The 27,162-nt window shown below is 42.8% G+C and overlaps 1 protein-coding gene across 4 annotated transcripts in view; it reads left to right on the forward strand.

Moving 5' to 3' along the window:
* Piezo2 (piezo type mechanosensitive ion channel component 2) overlaps positions 1 to 27,162 on the forward strand; it is a 358,636-nt gene that overhangs the window by 277,802 nt on the left and 53,672 nt on the right. For 2 of the 4 annotated variants that reach the window (XM_060377179.1, XM_060377181.1), the window contains exons 18-32: positions 1,400 to 1,441; positions 4,993 to 5,025; positions 5,396 to 5,610; positions 8,132 to 8,292; positions 12,055 to 12,231; positions 12,529 to 12,654; positions 13,958 to 14,158; positions 14,806 to 15,010; positions 15,115 to 15,216; positions 16,240 to 16,405; positions 18,260 to 18,503; positions 21,228 to 21,324; positions 22,224 to 22,383; positions 24,484 to 24,573; positions 26,283 to 26,404. In XM_060377179.1, the coding sequence (XP_060233162.1) occupies positions 1,400 to 1,441; positions 4,993 to 5,025; positions 5,396 to 5,610; positions 8,132 to 8,292; positions 12,055 to 12,231; positions 12,529 to 12,654; positions 13,958 to 14,158; positions 14,806 to 15,010; positions 15,115 to 15,216; positions 16,240 to 16,405; positions 18,260 to 18,503; positions 21,228 to 21,324; positions 22,224 to 22,383; positions 24,484 to 24,573; positions 26,283 to 26,404 (2,141 nt within the window). The remainder of the gene's footprint in view (positions 1 to 1,399; positions 1,442 to 4,992; positions 5,026 to 5,395; positions 5,611 to 8,131; positions 8,293 to 12,054; positions 12,232 to 12,528; positions 12,655 to 13,957; positions 14,159 to 14,805; positions 15,011 to 15,114; positions 15,217 to 16,239; positions 16,406 to 18,259; positions 18,504 to 21,227; positions 21,325 to 22,223; positions 22,384 to 24,483; positions 24,574 to 26,282; positions 26,405 to 27,162) is intronic. The other 2 variants (XM_060377180.1, XM_060377182.1) reach the window with 2 other exon arrangements.

Genomic DNA, 27,162 nt, shown 5'->3' on the forward strand with positions numbered 1-27,162 from the left:
AAATGATTTAGACCGAGTATGTAGAGTATAAGCAGAGAGTTCCCTTGAAGCACACATGCACTGCCGTGCCGTTTATGAAGGTTTTGGGAAGGCTTAGCGTACATGACATGTATACGCTGTTTTCTTTCTACAGCAGCACAACATCTACTTGCCAATTCAGTAAGAGACAGCAGACCTAAATGACGCCCTCGAGATCACTGCCCCCTTTATTCCTGCTTGTGGCTCAGCCCCAAGCATTCCCTTAGCAGACTTTTCCAAGAAAAGGGCAAAGTGTTGAAGAGTTACATGGGTTTCACTTTCAGATCTGAGAAAGCAGTTTTCAAGAACTGTTTTAGGGATATTAAACAACTTTGGTGTCACGAGGTTTTTGGCAAGAGTGTTCTATAAAAGTCACAAAATTCGGCTATTTGGCATATACACCATCTTTCTAAAATTCTCTCATTTTTTTTTCTCTCACTGATAATTTTCACCTCACTGTAATATTTTTGTGTGGAGTCCTAATAAATGATGGCATTAAGATCCATATGATGAAGAAATAAATATCTTCAGCGTTGGGACCAACTTTCCTGCTTGCTTACCTTTTCCTAGTTCTTTGCACTCGGGTGTTTTATGAGAACTGGTTGCAAAAGGAGAGTAATGGACTCATTGAGGCATTAGGTTTATTTCAGAACTGTGGTTTCATGTCTTGTACAACACTGGTATGTGTGTGTAAGCATGCACATACGCCAATATCACATATTTTTGAAGTAGAATTTATTGTATTTAAACTTATAGAAGTTATACTTAGAGTTACAAAAATAATTTGTCATACATAAGAAAAATTATTATGATTTCTCAGTAAGAAATTGCAGAAATATAATTTGACTTACTAACTGATAATATATAACAGAACAATAATTCAAGTTACATAATAATTTTCTGCAAACTCTTTTAATTACTATGATAAAATTGCAAGTTATCTATGATTCACGTTAGAAAATATCTTTTAACTTAAGGTTTAAAGACTATAAAGAAAATATGTTCACTATGGTGTACTTGGATTTTCTTTTTAATCCAAAAAAGGAGTAAAAGTTAATCTTCAGACTCTAATTGTCTTTGGTAATGTGTGTCTTCTAAATTCAGCATCACTGCTTTGTAATAAAGTAGGTGAGATGGGAAGGAGGAGACTGAAGGGGCCTGGGATCTTTGAGCACTTTTTATTCCTGTGTGTGTGTCTGACTTCTTGTTGCTCCTGAATCTTGCTGCCTGGACTCTTCTTCAAGGCACAGTCTGTGCGGATGATAATGCACCTGCCTAAAGCTTAAGAGATAGTCAACTCCATTGTCCCCTGTCTAACAGTCTGCTCTTTCTCTCCCATCTGTCTCCCATTGCATCCTTGTGCTTCCGTTTCACTGCGCAGCCATGCCAAAGTCAATGGTCGCGTGTATCTGATAATAAATAGGTGGGTATGCTAATATTTTCTCTCTCCTTTTTGTTTCAAAATTGTTTCTTCACATGTTAACGCCTTCACTGCTTTATAAATGAAAAGTGTGTCCTCTGACAGTGGACGGTAGCCTCAGGTATGCTCATGGATGTGTTCTGCAAACCACGCCATTTGGGGGTGATACCAAATGGCGCCGCAGAGAGACTGTGGAGGTGGTCCAGGGTCTTCAGCTGGTGCTCAGCATTTGGTTTTGATACCAACTTATACATCCCACTGGTTTTGTTCTTTGGTAGGATTTGTTCAAGGCTTGCCTGAGAGTTTGACTCCTTGCTGATGGCATCATTGAGGGCTCAGCTCAAGAACTGCCTCCTCCACACAGTCCCATCAATGCCACCATCCTGCTGGCACTTGTCTCCCCTCCTGCGGCACTTTCTCAGGCTGCTTTCCTAACACTTTCCTTCCAGAACCCTGCTTGTCTTATCATCCTTGCTAGAGGCATAAGCTCCTCCAGTCTGGATGCCCTGTGCCATACACAGGAGGCTTTCTATCACTGAACCCTCAACCTTACTCATTAGTTGATATTTGTTAGGTACTTCCTGAATGAAAGGAAAATGGCCAGAGTGCATAGTTTAAACAAAATGAAACAGCTCCCCCCACAAAAAAACGCAAAACATCAATTTCCAAATACAATTCTACAGAAAGATCATAATGTTAAAGAAGGATATTTTTTAACTCCAGATTTTGCAATTGTCCCCACACCACAGAACATACAAAGAGGGTAGCTGTACATGGTCCTTCCTTAAAATTGGAGCAAATACAAATAAAAGAAATAAGAGTAAGCATTGTGCAAGGGCTGACTGGTGTTGCTGGAAGCCAGTGCGAGAGAAAAATACCAGCTCAAGATTTTAGCTGCTGGGTGAGAAGTAAAAAACACTCTAGTTAGGAATCTTTTCCAGCCACTTATATTCCCTGTGACCAAACAAAAGACAGCTCTCTGTGTGCTGTTTTTCACAAAGCATGTACCATCTATTTCATTAGGAGATAGTTTACCAAAACTCAGACTCACCCCAAATAACTAAAATCCCAAATATTCCAGCTTTACCAGTACTCTCATTCCAGAGAAATCTCTCAGTCATAGAGGGAGCTAGAAGAGGGGCTAGCATAGCCCACAAGGAAATGTTAATCACACACACCTGAATCTTATTTCAAGTCATGTGTTTCATGTCACCTTTAGAGTGTGTCCAGATTTTAATAGGACCTCCTACTCAATTAGAACAGCACAGTAAGTCCTTTATCACATAATTTACTTAAGTCCAGTGTTGTTTTATAAGGAGAAAAATGTGCTTAGGAAAGCGAGTTTCTGAATTTGCAAAAAGAGATATAGGGACATAAGGATAACAACGGTAGAGATTACCTTTCACAAAGTATGTGGTAGCAAGCATGGGGCTGCTTGGCAAGGAGTTGAATAATATGATTAAATTGTGGGAAATTTTCTGAAATACAGAGTTGACTCTTTTCTCAGGTATGAGATCATTCTTTCCATGGTGTGTAAGCAGGGTCCTGAGCAGCCGTGCTTGGACTCTGTTCAGAGTAACCAGTGCTGTACATGTAAGATGTGAAACTAAATGCACAGATCAACTGCTCCTATGAAAATATGATCTTCCAAAAGTGCTATGAGTTCTGCAAAACACTTCAGCTGTCACTAATACTGTGAACACTACAAGTCTGCTATGCTTCCCCTTCCTAACTTCAGGAATGTCTTGCTCCCAGGGAAAGGGACAAGGACAATGTACCTTGCACACATTCCCAATTAGGAGAATCACATTCATCGAATTTAGACTAGGGGATTTTACAGTGGCAGATTTCCTGTTTTCCTTAATGGAAACCTACTTAATATGCAGCTTTTCAATGTCAAGTACTAGTACTAAATTAAGCCTCCTTGGCTCTTATGTCTGTTTCATTGAAGAAAGTGTCTCCAGTGCACAGAATGTCCTCTCTAGTGTTCACTGAATTGTAGTGTGGAAATGTGCAAAGGAGAAGAGATGATTGGAGTAGGATGAGATTACAGGCTTCCAGAGGAGTCCTCAGAATACACGTCATAATGACCAACATCATAGTGGCAGATATTTTTCTGCTTAAATAATGCAGGCCTGCAGCAGTTTGAGTAAGTGTATCCTGCTGAGTGTGACACCAGACTGCTGCTACACCCAAATGCATCGCATACTGAGGTCGGACAAATCTGCGGCAGGTGTTATTGAAGAAATGGATGCACAGCATTGCTATAGGGGAAAGAAGTGATTGTTGCAGCTTTAAAATGATTCAGCTTCCCAGAAGTAGGGAGGATGTGTTAACTAGCTCAAGGCAAGAGAGTAAGATGTTAGCATAACCCCATCCCCAGCGACACCCCCAGACATTCTTTCTGCACTAAATTAACAGTTTGCCCCTGGTGTGTTGCAATCTATGAACTTGGCCTCTGTTAAAGAGAATATCTTTTTTATGATTCCATTGCCCAAGGGCAATATGTGCTCAATACAGCAGCTCCTTCAAACCACAGATGTGTCTTCAAGTATGATATCAATGAAGATAGCTTAATTATCATCCAGACAAACCTACTAATTTGACAGAAAATTAACTAAATTTCAGAAAAACTAAATAATTTCCTGAGATTCCACAATCCTGTTAGTAGGATAGTATTGTCTATTCTGTCATAAATGGGTCAAAATGTATGGAATAATAATTCCAAGTGGAAAAGATGGTTAGCATTTCCAGAATACATGTTCATAAAATGCACTGTAAGATTCATTTCTGAGACAATTAGGGAGTGAGGCATATAGCACATGCCTGCAGCCCCTGCCACTCAGCGGCTAAAGGATGGTTGCTTGGCATGGGAGTTTTGAGGGCAGCCTGAGCATCATAATAGTGTGCTTGAAAACAGAGGTGGGAAAAGCCCCCACCTGTGCTGTCTGCTATGAAGTCAACTGTGGGACCTCAGCTGCTGTCAGACAATAAACGGCCCCTCCCCCTGCATTCTTGCTCTGGCTCTGGCTCTGGCTCTGGCTCCTGCAGGATGTCCCGCAGCTTCCAGTCCACAGTTCACATCAGTGGTCCACAGACGGGATGTGATACAGATGCCTGAACAGCGTGGTTCTCCTTGCATATGCTTTAGAAGCTGGTAGCATGAGATTAGCCAATGCCAAGGCTGATGGATAGCATATGTTATTCAAGAATTTGAAAAGACTTAGGTTACCTGTGAATGACGCGATTCTTGCAAGATGGTTCGGAACTTTACCTAAAGAGCATGATGCAGTTTGACTGGGGAGCCTATATGTTCTCTCCCTTACAAACCAACCATCCTGTCCACCCAGACCAATTGCTGAGCCTAGTGTCACAATAAAAGCACACTGCTGGTGCCATTCTGGAATGCACTTGGCATTAGGTCGTCACTGTACCTGGCATACCCGGATATGATAGTGGATGATATATAGCATGATGTGTGATCTCTGACATCCTTATAACTCCTCTGTTCTCATCTCCTTTTTTTCCCTTTCTATTTCAATTACTTTGAGCAGCATCAAGAAAAAATTACCAATCCACCAGAATGAGTAAGTCCCCCATGTGAAGCCATGAAATGCTTGCTCTACATGATGCCATTTCATGCTTCTACATCCTAAACTCTGACCATTTTCTCCTCCAGGAAAAAATGTCAAGTTTAGGTGTCAATAGCTCTCATTCCTGACCAATCACTAGAGCCTGAATAAGAAAGGCTAACAAAGCTGAGTTGACTGTTTTTAGAAAGAACTTAAAACAAACCAACAACAACAACAACAACAAAAACGTTGAGAATCTAAGGCCCACGGCACAAGGTCTTTGCACACCTACTGATTTGCCTTGTTTTGGCCTCCATTACCTGCCCCTCGATTGCACCCTCCTGGCACCCTTTCCTCTTCTTACTCAGCTGCTCTCTGCCCACAGATTGGCCCACCCTGAAGGAAGCCTCCCAGACCTAGCCATTATGAATATGACCACCAGCCTGGATAAACCCGAGGTACAGAAGTTGGTGGAGCCTGGAGAGGAGAGAACAGAAGAATGTGCCAAGAAGGCAGAGAAGGGCGAGACAGGGAAAGACAGTGATGAGTCTGAGGAGGAGGAAGATGAGGAAGAGGAATCTGAAGAGGAAGAAACCTCAGGTAACCAGTCCCTCTCATCAGGTGCCGCAAGAGCACAAATGACAGGGTGACTTCCTCGGGAGAACCTAGCTTTGACTCTGTCTAACAAAAGTTGCAGAATGGTGTTGGTTGCTATAGTGATAAGATTATCACAATAACTCATTTTCATCTAACTGAAAGGAAAGAGAGTAGATGGCTGGCTAACAGTCCCTGGTGATAGGCACAATGCCCATGAGGAGACCTAAAGGGCTGTGTTCTGTCCTCTGCTGCATGGGAACCTCACAGGATCCCTCTTACTAAGCAAAAGCAGGCACCTGCACAGAACCACTGGTGATTCCTGAAGTGACTTTCAGAGGATCATTCTTGCAAAAGGTACTCTGAGACTTATCGAGGAGACTATGTTGCTTGTTCCATTCCAACACTTAAGTCTGTGAGAACCAGAGGAAGTGCTGTACAATTGCATAGCCGTCCTTCAGGCTAGTTCCCGGCAGGGACTTAAGGGCTCCCTTTTGCTCATTCCATCATGAAAGTTACAAGATGTTCTCTGATTAATAACACAAAAAGTGCTGTATGCTCCCGGTTGGGTTTACTGCTTTGCAGATTTAAGAAACAAATTAAGGCTTTTTTTTAAGCTTTCTTTCTAGACCTATAATAACCAGGAATGAGGGGAATAGGATGGCCATGGTTTTTGAGAAAAGTTATATGACAAAGAGGCAGAGAGTTTGGTCCCTGCCGGAATGCTCAGAAAGGGAGAGCACACAGCCTCTAAACATGCTTAGCTGGCTCTCAGCTGTAGAAAAGCCGAAAATCAAAAGTGCCATGAGGAGGAAAACCATGCTTAAATGCACGCCTTGAGGCCTTGTTACCTTCTATAACTCATCTCAGAAGACCCAAAGCAAGGACCAGATGCCTTTTTTTACATCTGGATTGCTGTTGCCCACCCTCACCCCCCCTTCCTCTGTGTGTGTGTGTGTGCATGTATGTGTGTGTGTGTGTGTGTATGTATGTATATGTGTGTGTGTGACAATTCTGCCAGACAAATTAAGGCTGGGATTTCATTATATCCCTTTTAAGAGGACTTTGTGTCTTACTAAAAGATCCCATCAAAAATCCCCGCACACCCTCATTGCTATGTTGTACATACCGCTGAATTGCTTCTTTCTGTTGACTGTCACCTGAGTCACTCTGTAATAAGCATTTTTTTTCAATATAACTAAGACCTTATTGAATATTCAAGCCAAGGACAGTCACATTAAGACTAGCTCTGACAGGATGATACAACCCAAAACTGAAATATGAGAAGCCAAAACCAGTTCTGTGTGGCTCCCAAAGGGGCTGACCAGTACAAGGCTAGACTGGTGTGAGCCCCTGAGGTAGAAAAATACAATGCCTTGTTTGATTAAGGAGATAATTAGACTGAAGTTGACCACACTTTAGGAAATTGCTGAGTCTGAGGAGGACCAAGCTGTCTCCTCTCACAGCTGATCTGAAGGGTGTCCTTATTAAAGGTGACTGAAAAGCCCTATCTATTACAGGACTTTCAAAAATCCTGCTTGTGGTTTAATTAAGACAGGGAGACATCTATATATTTTAAATTGCCCCTTTTGCTGGGGCAATTTTTCAGCTAGCTATCTAACTTAACCTTGGCTTCTCCACCGTCTTGTCTCCCACGTGGTTCTCTCTGCTTGCTTACAGCTCTATTCACTCTCCATCCTGCCTCCTTCCCATTTTTGCTATCTCTCCCGTGTTCCTGCCAGTATGGAAGTCCCACCTCCTTCCTGCCCCAGCTCTGGGCCATCAGCTCTTCTTTTTCTTTTTTCCTGAGACAAGGTTTCCCTGTGTAGACTTGGCTGCCCTGTACTTGCCTTGTAGACCAGGCTGGCCTCGGACTCACAGAGATCCACCTACCTCTGCCTCCCTGAGTGCTGGAATTACAAGCATTTACCACCACTCCTGGCTTCATCAGTTCTTTATTACACAAAAAGCCACATTCCAGTTTGAACCAGTCATCCGCAAGACAACACCTGATCCATCTCTTATGGGTTGCTCTTCAGCTGATGAGAAAGGACAAGCATTTACAAAAAAACAGAAAAAAAAAACAAAAACAACTGGTGATGGGCCATAGAAATTACAAACCAAAACCCTGCCAGCACCTCGCTTTCTGCTGGTGTAGCAATCAAGAACTGAAAATACAAGCACACAGTTTCACGTAATGTGAAGAAAGGTTACTCCAACACTTGTCCACTCATTTCTCACTTAATGGAAGCACTGGTTGATTAACAAGATGTAAATTATAGAGATATCAGATCATGTAACACTGGTTTAATTAAAAGGCAGATGTAGTAACATGTTCCTTGTGTTTTATCTTATATCCTTAATTAGCAGCATGGCATGGAGATCTTAGATACTTCCTCTCCAGGTTCACAGAAATCATGCCCTGCCTACTGGGCAGCTTCTCATTCCATCCTGGCATTTATAAGTATGCTCTGATAAATGACAGAAAAATGTGCTCATGTTCCTGGTTGCATTTACTGCTTTGCAGATCTAAGGAACAAGTGGCATCTGGTGATTGACCGCCTCACTGTGCTCTTCCTAAAGTTCCTGGAATATTTTCACAAGTTGCAGGTGTTTATGTGGTGGATCTTGGAGCTGCACATCATCAAAATCGTCTCATCGTACATTATCTGGGTGACTGTGAAGGAGGCAAGTGTTCTTTTGCTGTACTGTCATATGGGACAGAACATGTGCCCATGTGTCCCTGGCATTCATGGTGTGATGGCCCTGACATTCAGGGATCAAGACATATATAGGTGCATAGCCTTTATTATACAGGGGGCCCAAGGTTGGTGAAGTGGACAAAGGGAAAGTCAGCAGGGGAGAAAGTCCCATGGCTTAGATTCCAGTTGGATTGGTCATATGGCAATGGTTTCTTACTGAAGTGGGGAGTGGGCACCACATGTAAATATATCTCCCAAAGTTCTCTTTGAGGGAAGGAGTAAAATTCCAGTTTGTGTTGCCAAAGAGAATACTCTGGTTCTAAAAAATAATGAAATCTTCACTAGAGTTTGTCTTGCTTACTGTCTTTATAAGATATGAAGTTGATGGTACAATTGATTTATAATTCTGTGTTATGTCTTAATAAAGAAAAGCAACACCATTCTATCAACAATTCCTTCATGTTTACTGTGGAGAAAGAAATTTTCAATTTATTAATCAAATAGTTTTTGCATACTTCTACATTTGATCAAGTCAGCAAAGGATCAATCATTTTTGTAGATCTCTAACTTTCGTAGATGGCTTTTCAGCTGGTTACAATTCAAAGTCTTCACCCTCAAATTTAGATCAAGACCTACCATCTACAATTTTTAAAAGAGTTCAGCTATCACACTCCAACCAAGCTGCTTGGCACATAAGACCAATGGAAGATGTCTTTTCTCAGAGAACATTATGGCATCAAATTCTACCCCCAGTTCCTGGATAATCAGAATCTTGTTACACATGGGGATGAACAGCCATTTCCATGGAAATTTTTATGCATCTGGATTGTTTTCAGCCCAAATATTTTCATTATTAATTTTCATATATTTTTCTTACTTAGCATACAAAATAACAAATTTCCTTATGGCATTTTCATACATATTTAGTTTTGGCTATTTCCCCCCACCCATTTCTTTGCCAGTCTCCCTAGTCTCCATTCCCACTGTTGCATTTTCCCTTCTATTTTCATGTCATATATGTTCTCGTCTCCTCCCCATCTCATTGGTCCCTTTCTAGCTCACTGGCCTTTACCAACACTCAACTTTCACATCAATACCTGTATATGACATGGATTCATTTTTGGTGAACATTCCATTAGACTTTTGTTGCTATGGAGATGACAAGTGCACGGAGATGACCAGCCTATGTCCCCCTTAGGTCATGATGCTGCAGGAGAGCAGGAATTTGAAGCAATGTGCCTGGCATTCTCACCAACTTGCTGTTGTGTAAAGTAGCTCCCTATGATTACCCACTTTCTGATTTGTGGGATTGTAACAGTAAAATGTCTTCCCTGGAGAGACCCCTCATCCCTGTTCTCCTTTTTTTGGACTCTGGTGACCATGTCCTTTGAAGCATATCTTGCCCTCTCTCCTGGTCCTACCTGTTCTCTCATTCCTGTGTCCCTCTTTGGCTCTAGGCCCTGTGCACAGCTTACTCTGCCCATTCCCCATCTAGAGGGTGAGTCCATGTGCTACTGATGCCAGTTACTGCCTATCCACATCAGCACCTGATGAGGCATTAATCTCTTTCAACCCACTACTTTCACTGATGAACAGTACGTGACTTCATTCCCTGTGTGCCCCAAAGCACCCCTGCCAGTGAGCCCTAAAACTGAATCCACTGCCCACAACGCCTCTACCTTCAGATAAATAAGAGATTTTTAGCTTTTCACTCATCTCTGCTCCGTCCAATATAACCTCCGTGCTGCAACTAGATGTCCTCTCCAGGGTGCAAATGGCGCCACAGGAGACCCCTCAACCGAAAACATTGTCGCTGACATCTCTTATCGCCCTCACATAGAGGAAGAACCTTACAATGTGGCCCGGACCAATCCAAGAGTGCCATTCCTGCACCCTCTGGGAGGTGTGAGGCTCCAATCACATGTCCCTTTTATTAGATAGCTTGCTTCTCCTGGAAAAAACCTGCCATTCTCCCTTGTCTATAAGGCCTTGGGCCTGCAAACCCCCTGCCCACCTCACTGCTGCTTTGATACTTCTGTTCTCCATTCATATTGCTGGCAGCTGAGCCATCTTTCTCTCCACGAGTTAGACTAAGTTGAGAGCCCCCAGCACAACATGGCTAACCCAGGCAGCACGCTTGTTGTGTGGCTTCGTCTTCAACATTCATGGATTCAGTGCATTCTTCATGTTCCCTGAGGGCAGTCAATCCTCTTCACGTTTGTTACCCAGGTACCTCGTTAGGAACTAAGACTTACTCTCTTTACCAATCTCTTAGAAAATGAAAACTTCTGTGTAAATTATATTCATTGGTTTTATACTGAGAACCTTAAAAAAAACAGTAAAAGAAGCAAGAGGCTTACTTTATAGTAAATACTTTTAATACAATTTGCTTTTTAACATTCAAACTGACCCTACTTTTGACTAAGGGAAAAGAGTCAATTCATTCACCAAGGCATTTGGCTAAAACACAGCATTCAGTTTGTGTCTGAGCTTTCTAAGTTGTAGGACTCTCCTATAAACATCATCTCTTTCTCCTTCAGTTAATTCTAGGAGGCATCTCTTTCTACCCTACTATTTCAGCACATAATTCTCAGAGAGGGGCTTTGCCTTCAGTGGTTACAAGATAGTAAGGAGAAGAATAGCGGTCAACATACTACACAGCTACTGCTCGTTACTGTTGGTGGTTTTTCGTTTTACACTTTTTTTAAAAGCCAGATTTGGAACCTATTTTCTCATAGCTGAGAGAGCTTTGCATCCAGTACGTACTCAGCTTTATAGTGAGTACATGCTATAATTTTCATCTGAGGGTATCAATAGCCCTGAGGGATTATCAAAATAAATTAATATGTTTTGTGGCTGAATAAGACCATGGTGTTTTTGTACTCTTCCAAGGAACTATGAGCTGTGGAGACAAAGCAAAACAACAACAAAAGACAAAAACAAACCAAAAACTGGGTGTTATGTCTCACAGTTTTTCACTTAACAAACTACCATGGTCAAACCAGTCAGCCATCAAATCAAACTAATTTTATTTCCCACTCCAGTATGTGTCCTTTTCAATGCAAGCACAAAATCATATGCTTTCGTGCAACTATGAAATCCCTAACTCCACAACTCACAATTATTATAGAGCTGGGCTGTGGCCTCTAGCCTAACCCTTACATTTCACCCTCCTTATGTCTGTGGCACTTATCCAAATATGATGCAAAGCTTACCTTCAAACTCTCTGACATGATGCCTATACATGGATCTCTGTTTCCTGCAGAGTGAGTTCCTGTGCCATTTCATGGTTCAAAGGAACCAGTCAAAGCTTGACTTGCAGCCGCATCTCCATCCTCATCTAAAATTTCCTTATGTCTTATCCTCTTCATGCCTTCATCCTTTGCTTCTGCATAATTGACCTTGAGTATGCATTGCATTTACCACGGGCTGTTTTATCTTTTTTTTCAATCCCCTCTTTGGACTGAGGCCCCTTCAAAATTCTATTACAGGATCACAAACACACCTATAACTTAGCTATTATTAGATTATATTGATACTACCTGATTGTGTGTCTGTCTACTTTACAAGATATACTATCTTCAAGACAACAGCACCTCTATATCTTTGGATCACCCAGCACCTAGGACACTGCCTTACACATAAGAACTCTGAAAATCTTCACTGAAGTGGAATCACATTGTCCTGTCTTGTTAATGTCCTGTCATGCCATGTATTTTTGTCCCCATTTCTTATTTTGTGTTTTCAGGTGTCTCTGTTCAACTATGTATTTTTGATTTCTTGGGCATTTGCTCTGCCATATGCCAAACTCCGCCGCGTGGCTTCCAGTGTCTGCACTGTCTGGACATGTGTGATCATCGTCTGCAAAATGTTGTACCAGCTACAAACCATTAAGCCTGAGAACTTTTCTGTCAACTGCTCCTTGGTGAGCCTCAAATTTGGGGGTCCTTCCTCACTGACCTTAAGAGGATTAAGGGCAACATTGGGGGAGCCCCCACATCAAGAACATTCTGCCTAGCTTATTATCAGTCACCTCACTCACGTTAGCGTTATCTGACCCATGATGGAACTAAACCTGCTCTTACCCTGAGACTCCTCCCCACTTGAAATAGGTCCTCACCACCCCACCCACTGAGCTCTTTGTGATCAAAGCTGAAGGGGAACTGCCTGCGATCTGCCAATTTCACAAACCATTTTCAGTCTGTTTTTCTCTTCTTTTCAGCCCAATGAAAATCAAACCAACATACCCCTTCATGAGTTGAACAAATCCCTTCTCTACAGTGCTCCTGTTGATCCCACGGAGTGGGTTGGCCTGAGAAAGTCCTCCCCTTTGCTCGTCTACCTGAGGGTAAGGCTTTGTGGTGCCTCGTGTAGGCCTCTGCAGAGTTATAGTTTGTGATCCTCCACACTGAGACTCTTAATAGTCCCTTCAACAGTACCTTTGTCTTCTTAGTTCATATCTAAAATGACTAAATAGTAAAGTCAGTGTTATATCATGCTGAAGAGAAATTGACTGAGCCATCTGATTTCAGTTCAATGAAATAGAGCCAACACCTTCACTAGCTCCTCTGGTAACGATTTAATGTGTACAGTTGGTGATGGTGTCAGGACTGAAGCAATTCCAAAATCCATTGTTAGGTGTTTTGAAAAAAAGAAAATTTATGGTACCGCACATAGTGTTCTTTTCTAGACAGGAAGAAAAACACTAGATAATCTCTATCACATCTTCACTAGTGATGATTTGTAAAAAGGAGCCATAACAGCATTACAAGAAATATCTGCTGTCAATTTCTGCTTCCTGAATGTTTAACTACATATGTTTAATGTACATGTAGAGTAAATACTACATGACAAAGTAATGCTGCATATTTTAATTGTTCAGTCATAGAAACTTAATGAAAACAAAACCATTTAGAATCATGTATGTTCTTGTACATTTTACTTTGGTGAATAGCTCACATAACCTTAAACCATTGTCCTAATTGCTGACAAGACACTTAAAGATAAAATCATTACACCTGAGAGTTTTAAATGTACTAAATATCCCATTCTGTATTCTCTAGAGTTCCTGTAATAGTTACCGTCCAAATAGGTGTTAGGATAAAGTGAACTGATATTTGGAAAGTCTGACAGATGGCTTCTGGCACCTGTTTCCATGTGTCAACTCTCTGGTTGTGACTATTATTATGACAAGGACTTTACCATCTGGAGCTTGATTCTCAGCTTACCTCTTTCCCTCTGGCCAGACTACAGAGGTGTTAAATTCCCTAACTGGCACCTTGTCCCCAAGCTCAGTGGCTTTCCCAGATGTCCCTATGTTACTTTGCATTTAAGGGTTTCAAACAAGGGGAGACTACCCTCCTTTGGTGTGTGGCATGTACTCACCAAGTGAGTAGAAACAGCAGCCACAGTCTTGTGCCCAGAGAGATTGGATTCTGTTGCCACAGCAGTTACCCCATTTTCATAATGAAGGTGGGGCCTCAGTAAAGAAGACAAATAGGCTCAATACTATATTAATTACAAGCGACATCTAATATAACTGCCTTTTTAGACCTCCAGAATTAAAAATAAGAATTTACTATAATTGTCAGAAGTACCAAATCACAACGCCTTTGGTGTACACAGATGTGCATCTTGCTTGCTGTTTGTAGAACAATCTCTTGATGTTGGCGATTTTGGCCTTTGAAGTCACCGTTTACCGCCATCAGGAATACTATCGAGGCCGGAACAACCTGACGGCTCCAGTGTCTAAAACTATCTTTCATGACATCACAAGGTTACATCTAGATGATGGGCTTATCAATTGTGCCAAATATTTCATAAACTACTTCTTCTACAAGTTTGGCCTAGAGGTGAGTTTTCTTGCTCGTGTGTTTGATTTCTTTCCGTGAACATTTAAATGGTTTCTTTGGACGTGTTGGTCACTGAAGGTTTGTTATGCAACTCCAGTTTGGATCCACAAAGCCACTGATGCCAATATGTCAACTTAGCTCGAGCTGGAATTTTCAAAAGCCAGAGTCAGTACACCACTCCACAACAGTGTACTTGGCCCCTGGGTCTCCTGGGACAGCTAAACATTTAACCTACTAGCATCTTGGTTTCTTATTAAGAATAGAATAGATTTTCTTTTCTTTGTGTTCATTTTGCATGTGTAAACTGTGAAGTGATCTGTTGTGACCTGAAATGAGGATGAAGGAATGAGTGAGTGGTACAGCGGAATTCTAGAATGGTAATCTATAATGGAACGAATTTACTATGATGATATTTCACAAGGGCATCATAGCTGTCACCCTCTCTGCTGCTGAAACAGTTACTATGAAAGGCACAATCCAATCTCCCAGGAGTGGTGATTCAGTGTTTCTACCTTCATGATAAAAATACACTCAACAGTGAGACTCCTTGGGGACCCATACAGGCAGATGGAGAAGTACTGGTCTCTGATGCCACTTCCCTTTCTGATAAACCCAATCTCTCTTGTCTCTTAACAATCCTTATCCAGACCTGTTTCCTAATGTCAGTGAATGTAATTGGACAGCGAATGGATTTCTATGCCATGATTCATGCCTGTTGGCTGATTGGTGTCTTGTATCGACGCAGAAGAAAAGCCATCGCTGAGGTCTGGCCCAAGTACTGCTGCTTCCTGGCTTGCATCATCACCTTCCAGTACTTCGTCTGTATTGGCATCCCACCTGCCCCCTGCCGAGGTGAGCACCCTGCCTCTTAGCAACAGCCATAACCAGTGGACCACTGAGAAGTGCAGAGATGCACCAGGGGATTGATTGTGCCTGCTCATCCTCGCCCTTTGCAGATTACCCATGGAGGTTCAAGGGCGCCAACTTCAATGATAACATCATCAAGTGGCTGTACTTTCCGGATTTCATTGTGCGGCCCAACCCTGTGTTTCTTGTTTGTAAGTTTCTGCTGTGGGACCACAGAATGTAGGTATTTGGGTTTATGTTTATTCGTTATATTTCATGTGGTAGGTATCAGTGCCCTTCGTTCCCCCACTGACCTTCCCACGTGTATGATGCTTGTCTTATGTATTAATATTGAGTCTCCAATAGCTTCTACTTGTTCAGTTCCATTTGCAAAATGAATAAATCAACACTGAAGTAACTTATTCACTTCAGTATTTCTCCTCATATATTCCTGTCTTTTTTTATAGGTAGACTAGAGAGGGGGCTTTGCACATTGACTCCATTTCCAGCCACCATGGCAGGTAGACCAAAATGAAGCACAGGGCTGTGGCAGCCATGGGGAGCCTCCAGACTGAGTCACAGGAGAGCTGTTTGCAAAGCCTTCTAGGACAACTAGCAAAGGGATGGTTGGAGCAAGGCTTCCAGTGGCGGTGCTGTAGAAAATTCCAGAGCGACTGCCCTGCCTCTGAAGGTTGAGGTTGATTTTCAAAACAAGGAGGCTGCCTGTGCTTTGGGAATAGGCCAGAGACCTGCCCAGGAGGTCTGCTCTGGGCAGCTCAAAGCCCTGTCCATGTCCTTTCACCAGCTGCCTAACTTTACCACCTGCTCTCGAATAACTTCAGTGTGAGCACTGAGGAAAGTCTGGTTGCAAATGCAAAGGAACTTGTGAGAACAAAAGAACAGAAATGTCTGTATCTGGCTCATGTGAAAGGATAAGCCAGCATTCCGGTGGCTTCCTGGTAGGGAAAAATGCATCACACCCAAAGATTCATGGAGGCGGTCACCTAGCATTTGGACATGACAACATCCAGATGTCCACCATTGCCAGCCTGGGTGTCTATTTTACTCACTCTCTTGCCTCCATGCTGAGATCAGGAAATGGGGACTTGGTTTTAACCTTAGAAGCTAGTATGTTCTTTGGGGACACAATTTACTTAAGAACTAAGGCTCAGACAAGCTACATGGTGACTGTGGTGTTTTTAGAACCTGAGAAGTGGCTGCTTTTGTCTTGCCAGATGACTTCATGCTGCTCCTGTGTGCTTCCTTACAACGACAGATTTTTGAGGACGAAAACAAGGCAGCTGTGCGCATCATGGCCGGGGACAATGTCGAGATTTGCATGAACCTCGATGCAGCTTCGTTCAGCCAGCATAACCCTGTACCGGATTTCATTCATTGCAGGTGACAGCAGCTCCATCGCTCTACAGGCAGTCTTTGTGTGCAATGTCATTCAAAGTTCTCCCTTACTGCAGTGCTCTCTGTGTACCATGGGCAAAGGAGATCCTGCTTGTACCCCACAGAATGCCATTAATGTCCTCAGTCTCTTCCAACAGAAAATGTATTAGGCCAACAAATACAAGTAGCCATCTCTCCAGAAAGAACCTTCTCCAGTCCTCAGCTGCCTTCCTCTTCCTCCTTCTCTATCCAGCTTCTTATTCCACTTTTTTTCTATTTTCTACCCCTCTTCTACCCTTTCTATCCCCCACCTCCCTTAGTTACCACGTATCTCTCCTCATCTCAAACCTCTCATCTCCATTGCACCTCCTCATTCTTGTCCCTCCTCATTGCCTCCCTTTTTCATTTTTACCACCCCTTCCTCATCCTTGTCCCTCCTTAACCCCCTCGTTCCCATCCCTCCTCATCACTTCTATCATCCCCATCTTCCATCTTCCTCACCTGTGTGTTCAAGAGCCTGAAGCATGAAGCTCCCAGTGCTGCCCTGACTGCTTCTGTCCTGTGTGGGCACCCTTTGCAGCACTCTGCCTGTCTCTCCCTCTTCCCAGTCAGGTGATACTCAGCCTTGCCTTCCTGAGCTTCCCCTTGGGAATTTTGATGTAAACCAAGCCCAGTTTCTCTCCTGGTGCATTCTTTCTGTATTTTGGATTTTCCAGATGTAGTTTCACCCAGAAACCTGCCTAGTGTCAGGCTCCCCAGCTCTCTGCATCCAGGAAAGCCTTTTAGACTCACTTCAGCCACAGTGTAGTAGCCTAACAGCACTGTGGGATCTGGCTTTGGGACTTGGGCCTGATCCTCTAGCCTCTGAGGCTCTTGGGTTAGGGTTAGTCCCCTCCTGCTGGTGGGAAGATACGGGCAAAGGCAGGCAGACAGCACTGAGAGTACACATGCTTCTGTGTGGGGTGTCCCAACTTCTGGCTCGAGAGATGTGTGACATGCATCAGCCACTTCCTAGCATTGTCATTTTAAGCACCTGTGTTATCTGTTCTTCTAAAGTTTAAGCACAGGGGGCAAAGGCCTTTCTAACTGGTTTTTGTTCTTGTTCTCATCCCCTAACTGCATAGCCCTAAACCTATATAGTGCGCCCATAACTAGATTCCATTGCCAGGTTGTTTTACGTGCCAGACTCCATTCCAATGCTTGACTTACATTGAGCCATTCCAGAGAGTAACGCCTCCAAGCCACCTGCTGGGGCATAAACTGCCACATTCCACTTTATCTGTGTAAGAATATAGGAGGTTTTCTAATCACAAGCACGGCCCTTCTGCTTTCAGTTTAGAAAACTAGAGGAGGATTATAGTTGTAAGTTTAGAAAGAAAAAAAAAAGCTGTTTTACTCTTAAAATCAGTAAATGTCAAAGTTCACTTATCTGATAAATGCATCAAGGCACAGCTTGTTCCCTAACACTGCTGGCAAGGCCAAGGCCAGAGCATGCTTCATGGAGATGATTTCTTAAGTTCCTACAAAATCACAGTCCATTAATCAAAGAGGGAATCCAGAATTTATTCTCTGATGGCTTTCCTTAAACGCAAGAGGAAAGGCTTCCAGAGCAAACGCTCAGAGGCTGTGGTTAAGCAGAGAACACTGGCCAGCTGATGTTAGCACCTGCCACCTGATACTGGCTATGTCGGGTCTTCCTATGCGGCAGGCAGTAGCATGCACAGAGCTCCGCACACAGTTTGGAAACTGCTTTCCTGTATAGTCCAATGTCGAATAAGCAGTTTTCCCTTCTTAAAGAAAAGTTCTTGACTTTCTTTCGGGTTGCAGTTACTTTTGTATTGCCTGGGGTTTGTTTTCCAGATCTTACCTGGACATGTCCAAAGTAATCATCTTCAGCTACCTCTTCTGGTTCGTCCTCACCATCATCTTCATTACGGGAACAACCAGGATCAGCATATTTTGCATGGGTTACTTGGTGGCCTGTTTCTATTTCCTCCTCTTTGGGGGTGACTTGCTACTGAAACCCATCAAAAGCATCCTACGCTACTGGGACTGGCTGATTGCGTACAACGTGTTTGTGATCACCATGAAAAACATCCTGTCAGTAAGTGGCTTCCACGACATAACACACTTGTGGTTTCAGCATGAGAATAAACACTCCACTTGGTGTGACTTTTCAAGCCTTGGCCTCTCACGGGACCCCTAAAAAGCCCCAGCCAAGATGCTGCAATTTCAGGCTTCAATGACTGCTTGCCACTCTTGGTTTTACAATGTTAGGAGAGTATTTTCCATTCCTTTTCCCTATTTGGGTTCACATGATGAGAGGAGATGCATTCAACAAATAAAATCTAAAATGGTTTACCACTTAACACCCCATCATTCCTGAGGAACAAGCTTTTGTCTCTCACAGTATTGCCAGCAAGTGGCCCTTTTATGACTGAATCAGGGTCACTGAACTCTCTAAAATCTTGTGTTCATCAAAAAGGAACCCTCTTGCCTAGAAAGAACTGTAGAGTATGAGACAAACTGAGTGTTCTCTGGAATGTCCTGTCATGTGAGAAATGAGGAAGAAAGGGATTTTAGATGCAGGAACATTTTATGTACTCAGAGATGTGAGAGAAAATTCAGCAGTAGGTTATTTCTGAATGCAGACATCTGGATGAGGATGTGGGGGAAATATGCAGGGCAGAGCAACAGTGCACACTGCTTGCTGTGGTCAGGGGTAACTTCTACCTTAATGTTACAAATACATACCCTGCTTAGGGATAGCTCCAGAATCACACCCATCACTTAGGCCACTAATGGGATTTCAACCAACAACCTTTATAAGCTGAGGGAGTCAGTGCCTCTCCACTGGGCTGTATGAGCCTCTGGAGCCTCTGGTTCTACTGATGAGCCTCCTGGTTGTGGCAGGTCATGCATTAACTGGACAGTGCTGTGATGGTCCCTGCTTCTTCCCCCGCTACTTTCTTATGAACTCACTAGGCATTCACTTGTCAGACTATTGGGAATTATTCATTTTGTGTGGAGTCTATTGAAGGATTATTTTTCTAATTGACAATAAACTGGTTTTAATTAAGATTACACAATTTTTCAAAGGGAGTGATGTTGAGGGTAGTTGCAGGGGTGTGAGATAGGACAGCAGCATGCTAGCTCATTCTGAAGCTGATCCCATGGGAAAAGCTCCAAACCAGTGATCGTGAAGAATACATGGATACAATGTCTCTTCATCCACACCTGTATCCACCCACCCATCCATCCAACCATTCATCCATCCATCCATCTACCCATCCATCCATCTACCCGTCCATCCATCCATCCATCCATCCATCCATCCATCCATCCACCCATCCATCAATCTGTTTATTCACACCTCTATCCATTCATTCCTCTATCCATCCATCCATACCTATCTATTCAGCCATCAGTTCATTTACCCATCCATATCTGTATCCATCCTTCCTTCCATCCATCCACCCATCCACACCCACCTATCTACCCATCGATTTATTCATTTTACAAATGTACATTGTAGGCTAGCTTTTTGCTAAGCAGTTTTACATTTTGAAGATCCAGGTATCAGTAGGACTCAGGTGTTTCCTTTGAGTTGCTCACATTCTGAAAGGGAAGATAGCCTTTGTTATAAATAATTATAAAGCATTCATTGGTTACAATGTTATCAGGGAGCGAACAGAAAATAGTTGTCTACTATCTTTCCTAGAAAACTTAGTAAGAAGCTTTCAGAGGCAAGCAAACAGAGAAACAAACAAGAACATATTGAAAGTTTCTAGAGACTACAAAGGAGGTTAGTCCCTGCCTGGAGGGAAAAAAAAAAAAACTTTCTGGCATGGGATTAGCGCCTAGGTTTAAATGCTCATTTCCAAGCCATCTGCACAGCTGACCCAAGAGCATTTATGTGCTGACTTGCAGTGGAAAATGTTTAAATGACATAACTTGGGATTGGAAATTGGTATGAGGCATTTATTACTATGAAAGAACTACGTACCAATCAACAGAAACGAGTTCTTTACTCTGAGGATTGGCCAAACAAGCCTCCACACACAGAGACTTTCCTTGGACTCTCTGAAGGATTGGTTTCAGCCATTGACTCCCAAAAATTCAGGCGCTCAGCTGCCTTGTATTTCACTGTTTGTGTAGAGCCCACAGACATCCCTCCTGTGTGTTTCACATTGTCTTCAGATGACTTATAAATATACAGGCAGCCAATACATAAATAAATGTTCTACTACACTGTTTAGTGGGTAACCACAGGGAAAAGAACCTGTAGGTTTGATACAGATTCTCCCCCACACCAAATATTTTCTACCTAAGGTTGGTGAAATCCTAGGATGTGGTATCCATGAGTGTGAGTGAGGACCATGTATCACACTCTAAGGCATGTACCAGCCCGAAGAACTCTACTCTTAAGATTAGATCTGGGGTGACCCTGTAGGGATCTATATAAGTTTGAGTCACGTGACCTATGAGAAAATAACTCTACCCAAATCAAAGACCTTGTCTTAGTGCAGACCCACAAGGTTAAGGCTTGACGGACCTACGGTAGTCCAGCTTCCTTTGTGAAGAGTGCAGAAGCATCATACCTCCTGTGCTCGCCGAGAGGAATTTCCCCTGAACTTACACTGCTCCCTGAGCAGCTAATGCTACCTGTATGCATTCGATGCAGAGACCAGTGTCGTAGACACTACAGGATCCTCCTGGGCTCAGTGGCTCTGAGTCCTGCTGACCTCTTGCACACTGGTATTGTTACCCATCAGATGTGTTGTCTGGGTTCAGAGCGTGAGGTTTGCCTTCCTCCTTTTATTTTCAGATAGGAGCCTGTGGCTACATTGGCGCACTAGTGAGAAACAGCTGCTGGTTGATCCAAGCCTTCAGCCTGGCCTGCACAGTGAAAGGCTACAAAATGCGTAAGTATGAGAGGTTCTTTTGGGAGAAGAAGTGTACAAAAGGACGAACAGCTGTGTTGTTCTGACCTAAAACCTAGAGGGAAACACAGAAAAAAAAGATGAGATGGAGGTAGGGATGAACTCTGCCCTGTGTTATAGCTGCAGCCTCTAACACAAGGTGCTCGCACTACAGGTGCCTCTGTGTATTTTCCCCGATAGGATTAAAAACAATTCCAGCTACCTTCTCACAGCTGAAGTTGCTCCAGTCAGAATGGTCAGTCCTCAGGGTACCTCAGGCTTCCAGACCCTTTCTCTTCAAGAAACTGAGGGGGCTTCTGGTTCAGAAAGCCACCTGCGAAGAGCCCAGGAATTTCTGGGGTGATTTTTCTCCTACAGAGACAACCTACCTCTATCGTAAAAAGATGGGTCAGGTGACTTGTGCACTCCCATGATGCTCAGCAAGGCTATTTAGCGCACTCACTGGCAGTGTCTTCAAATTCAGGCTGTACTTAGCAGAGGATTAAACTGTTCTCTGGAAATTGCTACTTACTATAAAATGTGCTGTCACAGCCTTCTGCTAGACTAGCCTGTGTTCATGGTCAAGCCAGTTGCCCCTGGGTAGGACTGTTCTAAATTAGAGCATTTCACCTGCCATTGAGCTGCCAATTCTCCATGGTCTTTGAAGAAAGAATGTTCAGGGTTTTCCCTGTGCCTCCCAATGTCAGACGTACACTGGGGGCCCTCATGCTGATCTGAGGCTCGAGATCTATAGTTTTGCTTGTGAACTACTCAGTCAGCACATTCCGGTTCCACTCTTGTGCCTGTGGAATTTCCCGATCCTGGCTCTGTAAACTGTATTCAACAAGGACGGCAACAGGTGTTCATTTCCGTTTGGGTTCTTCCCTGCTTTGATGTCTCAGCTGAAGACGACTCTAAGTGCAAGCTGCCCAGCGGGGAGGCGGGGATCATCTGGGACAGCATCTGCTTCGCCTTTCTCCTGCTGCAGCGAAGAGTCTTCATGAGCTATTATTTCCTGCATGTCGTGGCTGACATAAAAGCTTCTCAGATCCTGGCATCCAGGTGGGTCAGGCCTCTTCCATCGACAGCTTGCCCGAATGTAAAAAATGCTCAATCTTCTCTATCTATCTGACATTGCTTGCAGAACTTACAAAGCCATTTAAAATCCCTCTTAGAGAAAGCATCCCGTAAAGGACTTGACACAAGTGCTTTTGCATCTGAAACAGTCTTAACACAGAACTGTGTGACCATCAGTAACACAATAGGCAAATGATCTGAACAGAGCTACCACAAAAGAAAACATATGATGGGGGTTGGGATGAAACTCAGTGGTAGAGAGCTCACTGGACCTTCTGCATCCAAAAAGGAGAGGTTGGGGTGAAAAGAACAGACACAAATGTCCTGCAAGTATATGGACTGGTATTCAACATCAGAAATCATCAGAAAAAAAAAAAAAACCCAAAATCAAACATCAACAACAACCCTACCGTTGACATCATTTCACCCCATGAGAATGGCTCCGATTGAAAAACCCAAAACTCTGTTATTGAGAATGTGGTAAGAAGGAAAGAACCATTATACACTATTGGTGAGAATGTCCACTAACATGGCCACTATGAGAAGAGCATGGTAATTCCCAAGGAAGCTCAGCCGCTGACCACGGGGCTGGGTATCTCTCTATTCCTCTGCTTTATCCTGCCGTATGCTTCCCGTCTCTTTAGTCTCACCATTACCCCACATGATTTTCTTCTCTGGGCCACTTGCAATTGTCGCCTTTTTCCTCCCTGAACAGTGATGACCAGGTATACAGACGAAAACACGAGGTGAACCTGGCTCCATTTTCATTTCCCCGATTAGCAGAGCTTTGGTGTGTCTATCAGATTGCCATCCCAGCACCTGATGCTGGGGAGATGCTCACTGGGTAAAGTGCTTGCCGATAAGCATGAGGACCTGAGTCCAGATGCCAGCATCCATATAAAAATACAAGTGTGGCACTGTGCACTTATGTCCCTGGCCCTGGAGACTGGAAACAGGCAGATCCCGGCAATTGCTTTCCATCCAATCTAGCCAAAATGATGAGTTCCACATTAGTGAGAAATCCTGTCTCAAAAAAATAATGAAGAAGGTCTGGAGAGGTGTGGACTCAATAGTTAAGAGCACATAGTGCTCTTTGCAGAGGACCTAAATTCAATTCCCAGTGCCCATGTCAGTTGACTCACAACTGCCTATAACTCCAGAGGGATCTGTCAGCTTTGATCTCTGTAGACGTCTGTACTCATTCTCACACAGACCTGTGCACAAACACATATAATGAAATAAAAAAATAAATACTTTTAAAATAATATGGAAAAGTGATTAGGGAAGATATCCCAATACCAATGTCAACCTTCGGTCTCCACATGCACCCAACTGTGTGGAAAAGAGAAAGAGAGAGAGAGAGAGAGAGAGAGAATTTTGTACCAATGGAAGTATGAACAATACATAAATTCCTCAGGTAGCAGGCAAGGCAAGAAAACAAGGAAGGGACCCAAGCACAGGTATGCCATTGTCAAGAGGACTGTGCTCCTTTCACTGCCGTGCAAGAAAAATGATGGCAATGGTTAGGTCATGTGTGAGAAGCTGAGCAACCTTCTGCCTTATTTCCAGCAGTCCCTCTAGAAGAGTGGTTCTCAATTTGTGGGTCCTGACCCCTTTATGGCTGAAAGCTCCTTTCACAGGGGATGCCTAAGACCATCTTCATATCGTATATTTATATTAGATTCCTAAAAATAGCAAACTTACAGTTATTAAGTCACAACAAAAATAATTTGATGGTTGGGGATCAAAACCCACAGTACGGAACTGTATTACAGGGCCATAGCACTCTAGGAAATCCAGGAAGGCTGAGAGCCATTACTCTAGGAAATCTAGGAGCTTGAAGCAAGGTCCTCTACAGAAGTGCATGCCACTTGATAAATTCTGTGTGGCAGGCAGCCCACCTACTCCCAAGGGGCTACTCTTCTCTTGTTCAGTCACTCAAAAAGGGCATCCAGAAGGAGCGAGTGACTTCTGTCAGCCCCAGTAAAAGGATGTCATGAGTTGTGATTCGTAATGATGATTTTCAGGAAAAGATGAACAGCCGCAAGAATGATGATTTATTCTGTCCTCCCAATTTTATTTTAGAGGTGCTGAACTTTTCCAGGCTACGATTGTGAAAGCTGTGAAGGCAAGAATTGAAGAAGAGAAAAAATCCATGGATCAGCTGAAGAGACAGTAAGGCCATGTGTCACTCTGGTTCTCTGTCTTCTTTCCAGTTCGGATCAGTCTATTCAACGAGTCTTGGCTCTTGGGAACTTCAGATCCCTGAAAAAATATATCTATTTCTAACAATGAAGGGGGGTTCCTAGGATGCTACACAACTGTATCTCGAGTGTTGATCACTCTGTGAAGATCCAGCGCTAACATTCCGACACTGAAGATAAAAGCAGTTTAGTAGGATGTGAGCTCCAGGAAGTGGGAAAGGCACCCTCGTGAAAAAGGGCAGAGAAGCACCACAAATTTGATTATTTATTGTGAGTCCTGAGCTGGTCTCTGAAACTCCATGTGGTGTCATTCAATTAAAGTACACAGTTGTCCCCTCTGTGGCTTTTGTAAAGACTGATAAAGTCTTGGAGTGTGTTCACTGCATTTGTGTATCCAGGGAATAAGTTTGGAGCATGCTTCAGAAGCGTCTTTTAAAATGATACAACACATGCACAGGAGAATGGATGAGCTCTGATATTTGGGTCCACAGTAGCAAGAAGCAGCATTGGTATGACTAATCTCTTCGCAGTTTCATTCAAGCTTTTCCTGCAACAACATCCTGGATGGGACAGTGATGGGCTGACAGGGCTTGGGAGATTTAAGAGTTCAATTGAGAAGATTTTTTTTTAGAATGAAATTTCTAGCAAGGAGTGGAACTTCTAAAAACTGGTAATTATCTGTAGTTTGAGTATTAGTATTTACAAGCTAATAGCCATGGAATTTGAATCCTGGTCACCTTTGTCAAGAAAGTAGAAGCCCTGTCCCACTCTTCCAGGAAAGTCTCCTGACTTTGGAAGAGTGGCCTCATTCCCCCATGACCTCAGGTCTTCATTTTCTTACCTTAAAAGGTATTTCCTCATATAAATTAGATTTTTTTCCTTGAAATGTTTACTTACACAAAGACCTAAGGTGCATAGGCAAGCCGTAATGTTCATGCAGTGTGCTGCAGCTGTTTTATCCTTTCTAGCTGAGACTGAGTGGAAGAGTAAATGCAGGGCTGCATTGAGAAGTCTCTCACTTCCCAAAAGTGAGTCCCAACTCTTTGTATGTGATTAACAGCATAAGGCTGAGGCAAAAGAGATAGCTCAGCAATTGAGAGCACTGGCTGATCTTCCAGAGGACTTAGGATCTATTCCCAGAACCCAGTTTCCAACTCCATGAAATCCAATATCCATTTCTGAACTCTGCAGCCACCAGGGATGCACATGGTACACATATATACATACATGTAGGTTAAACACCTATTCACATAAAATAAAAAAATAATGTAACACTTTTGGTTGTAAGATGGCTGTGATTGAAATTGAGAACAGATATCAAGGGATTGAGGGCTTCATGCTAAACCTTAGCATCATGGCTATTGATCATATTGCTAACCCCAGTATCTATGAAACACAAGATTCTATTCTCTCTCTCTCTCTCTCTCTCTCTCTCTCTCTCTCTCTCTGTGTGTGTGTGTGTATGTGTGTGTGTGTGTGTGTGACACACAGAGATAATATGTGTGATATTTATTGCTAACAGGCAATGATATCATAATCCTCAAGTATTTTGAAGTAAACAGACCACTTTGCTCATTCATGGATTCATATATTTGGATAACAATGTGAGTCTACAGTGCTAACCATGGCATGACTACTGCGCATGTGCTCCTGTTGTTACTAATGTTGCCTTATTTACAGGATGGATCGCATCAAAGCCCGGCAACAAAAGTACAAAAAGGGTAAGGAGAGGATGCTGAGCTTGACCCAGGAGTCAGGGGAAGGCCAGGACATCCAGAAACTCTCAGAAGAAGATGATGAAAGTATGTCACATTTTCTCTTCCTTGAGTGCTTTGACATCTGAGAACAGCATGCTATTGGTAGGGCTGTAAAGCACCATTCCTTTTCATTCTGCCAAGAGTCTCACTGTGTTTCATGCTCCCAAGGCGAATGGACATGTTTGCCTCATTAGTGCATAGTTAGTGAATGAATAATTTTGCAAGCATCTACTTTTCAATGTGATACCTTCAATAAACAGCCTGGTTTAGTTTAGAGACATGATTCTAACTAAATTAGTAGCATGAGTTTTGCTTAATTTGTTCCTTTAGGGAAGAAGTTTTAGATACATCGCTTTTGGTTTCTATAAATTCAACATGGAAATTAAATATGCATGCATATTTTATGTCACTTGTGAATATTTATATTTCAGATTTCAGCTATTACTCATTCCAATGAAATTTACTGTGAAACATACAATGTATTATATATTATTATAGATTTATTTATTTATTACAGTTTTAACAGTATTGTTATATGAGCCTGCATGCCTTCCTACTTAAGGGAATAGAACTATAATGCATGGTCTCTTTCAAGTTCCTAGAATCTCTTCATCACCAGTAACTATCCTCCAATCATGTACTGAAGTAATCAAAAGAGAAAGTTCTGCTCCTGTGCTTGGTGCATTTTAATGAATTACTTACCACTAAGTGGTTCTTTAAAAATGGGCAATGATTGTTTAATGTTAATTTAATGAAAAAAATCAGCAGAAGACACATTTTTTTTTACAAAGAATACTTCCTTT

This window comes from Meriones unguiculatus, chromosome 2 (genome assembly GCF_030254825.1).
Source record: "Meriones unguiculatus strain TT.TT164.6M chromosome 2, Bangor_MerUng_6.1, whole genome shotgun sequence".
Classification (NCBI taxonomy): domain Eukaryota; kingdom Metazoa; phylum Chordata; class Mammalia; order Rodentia; family Muridae; genus Meriones; species Meriones unguiculatus.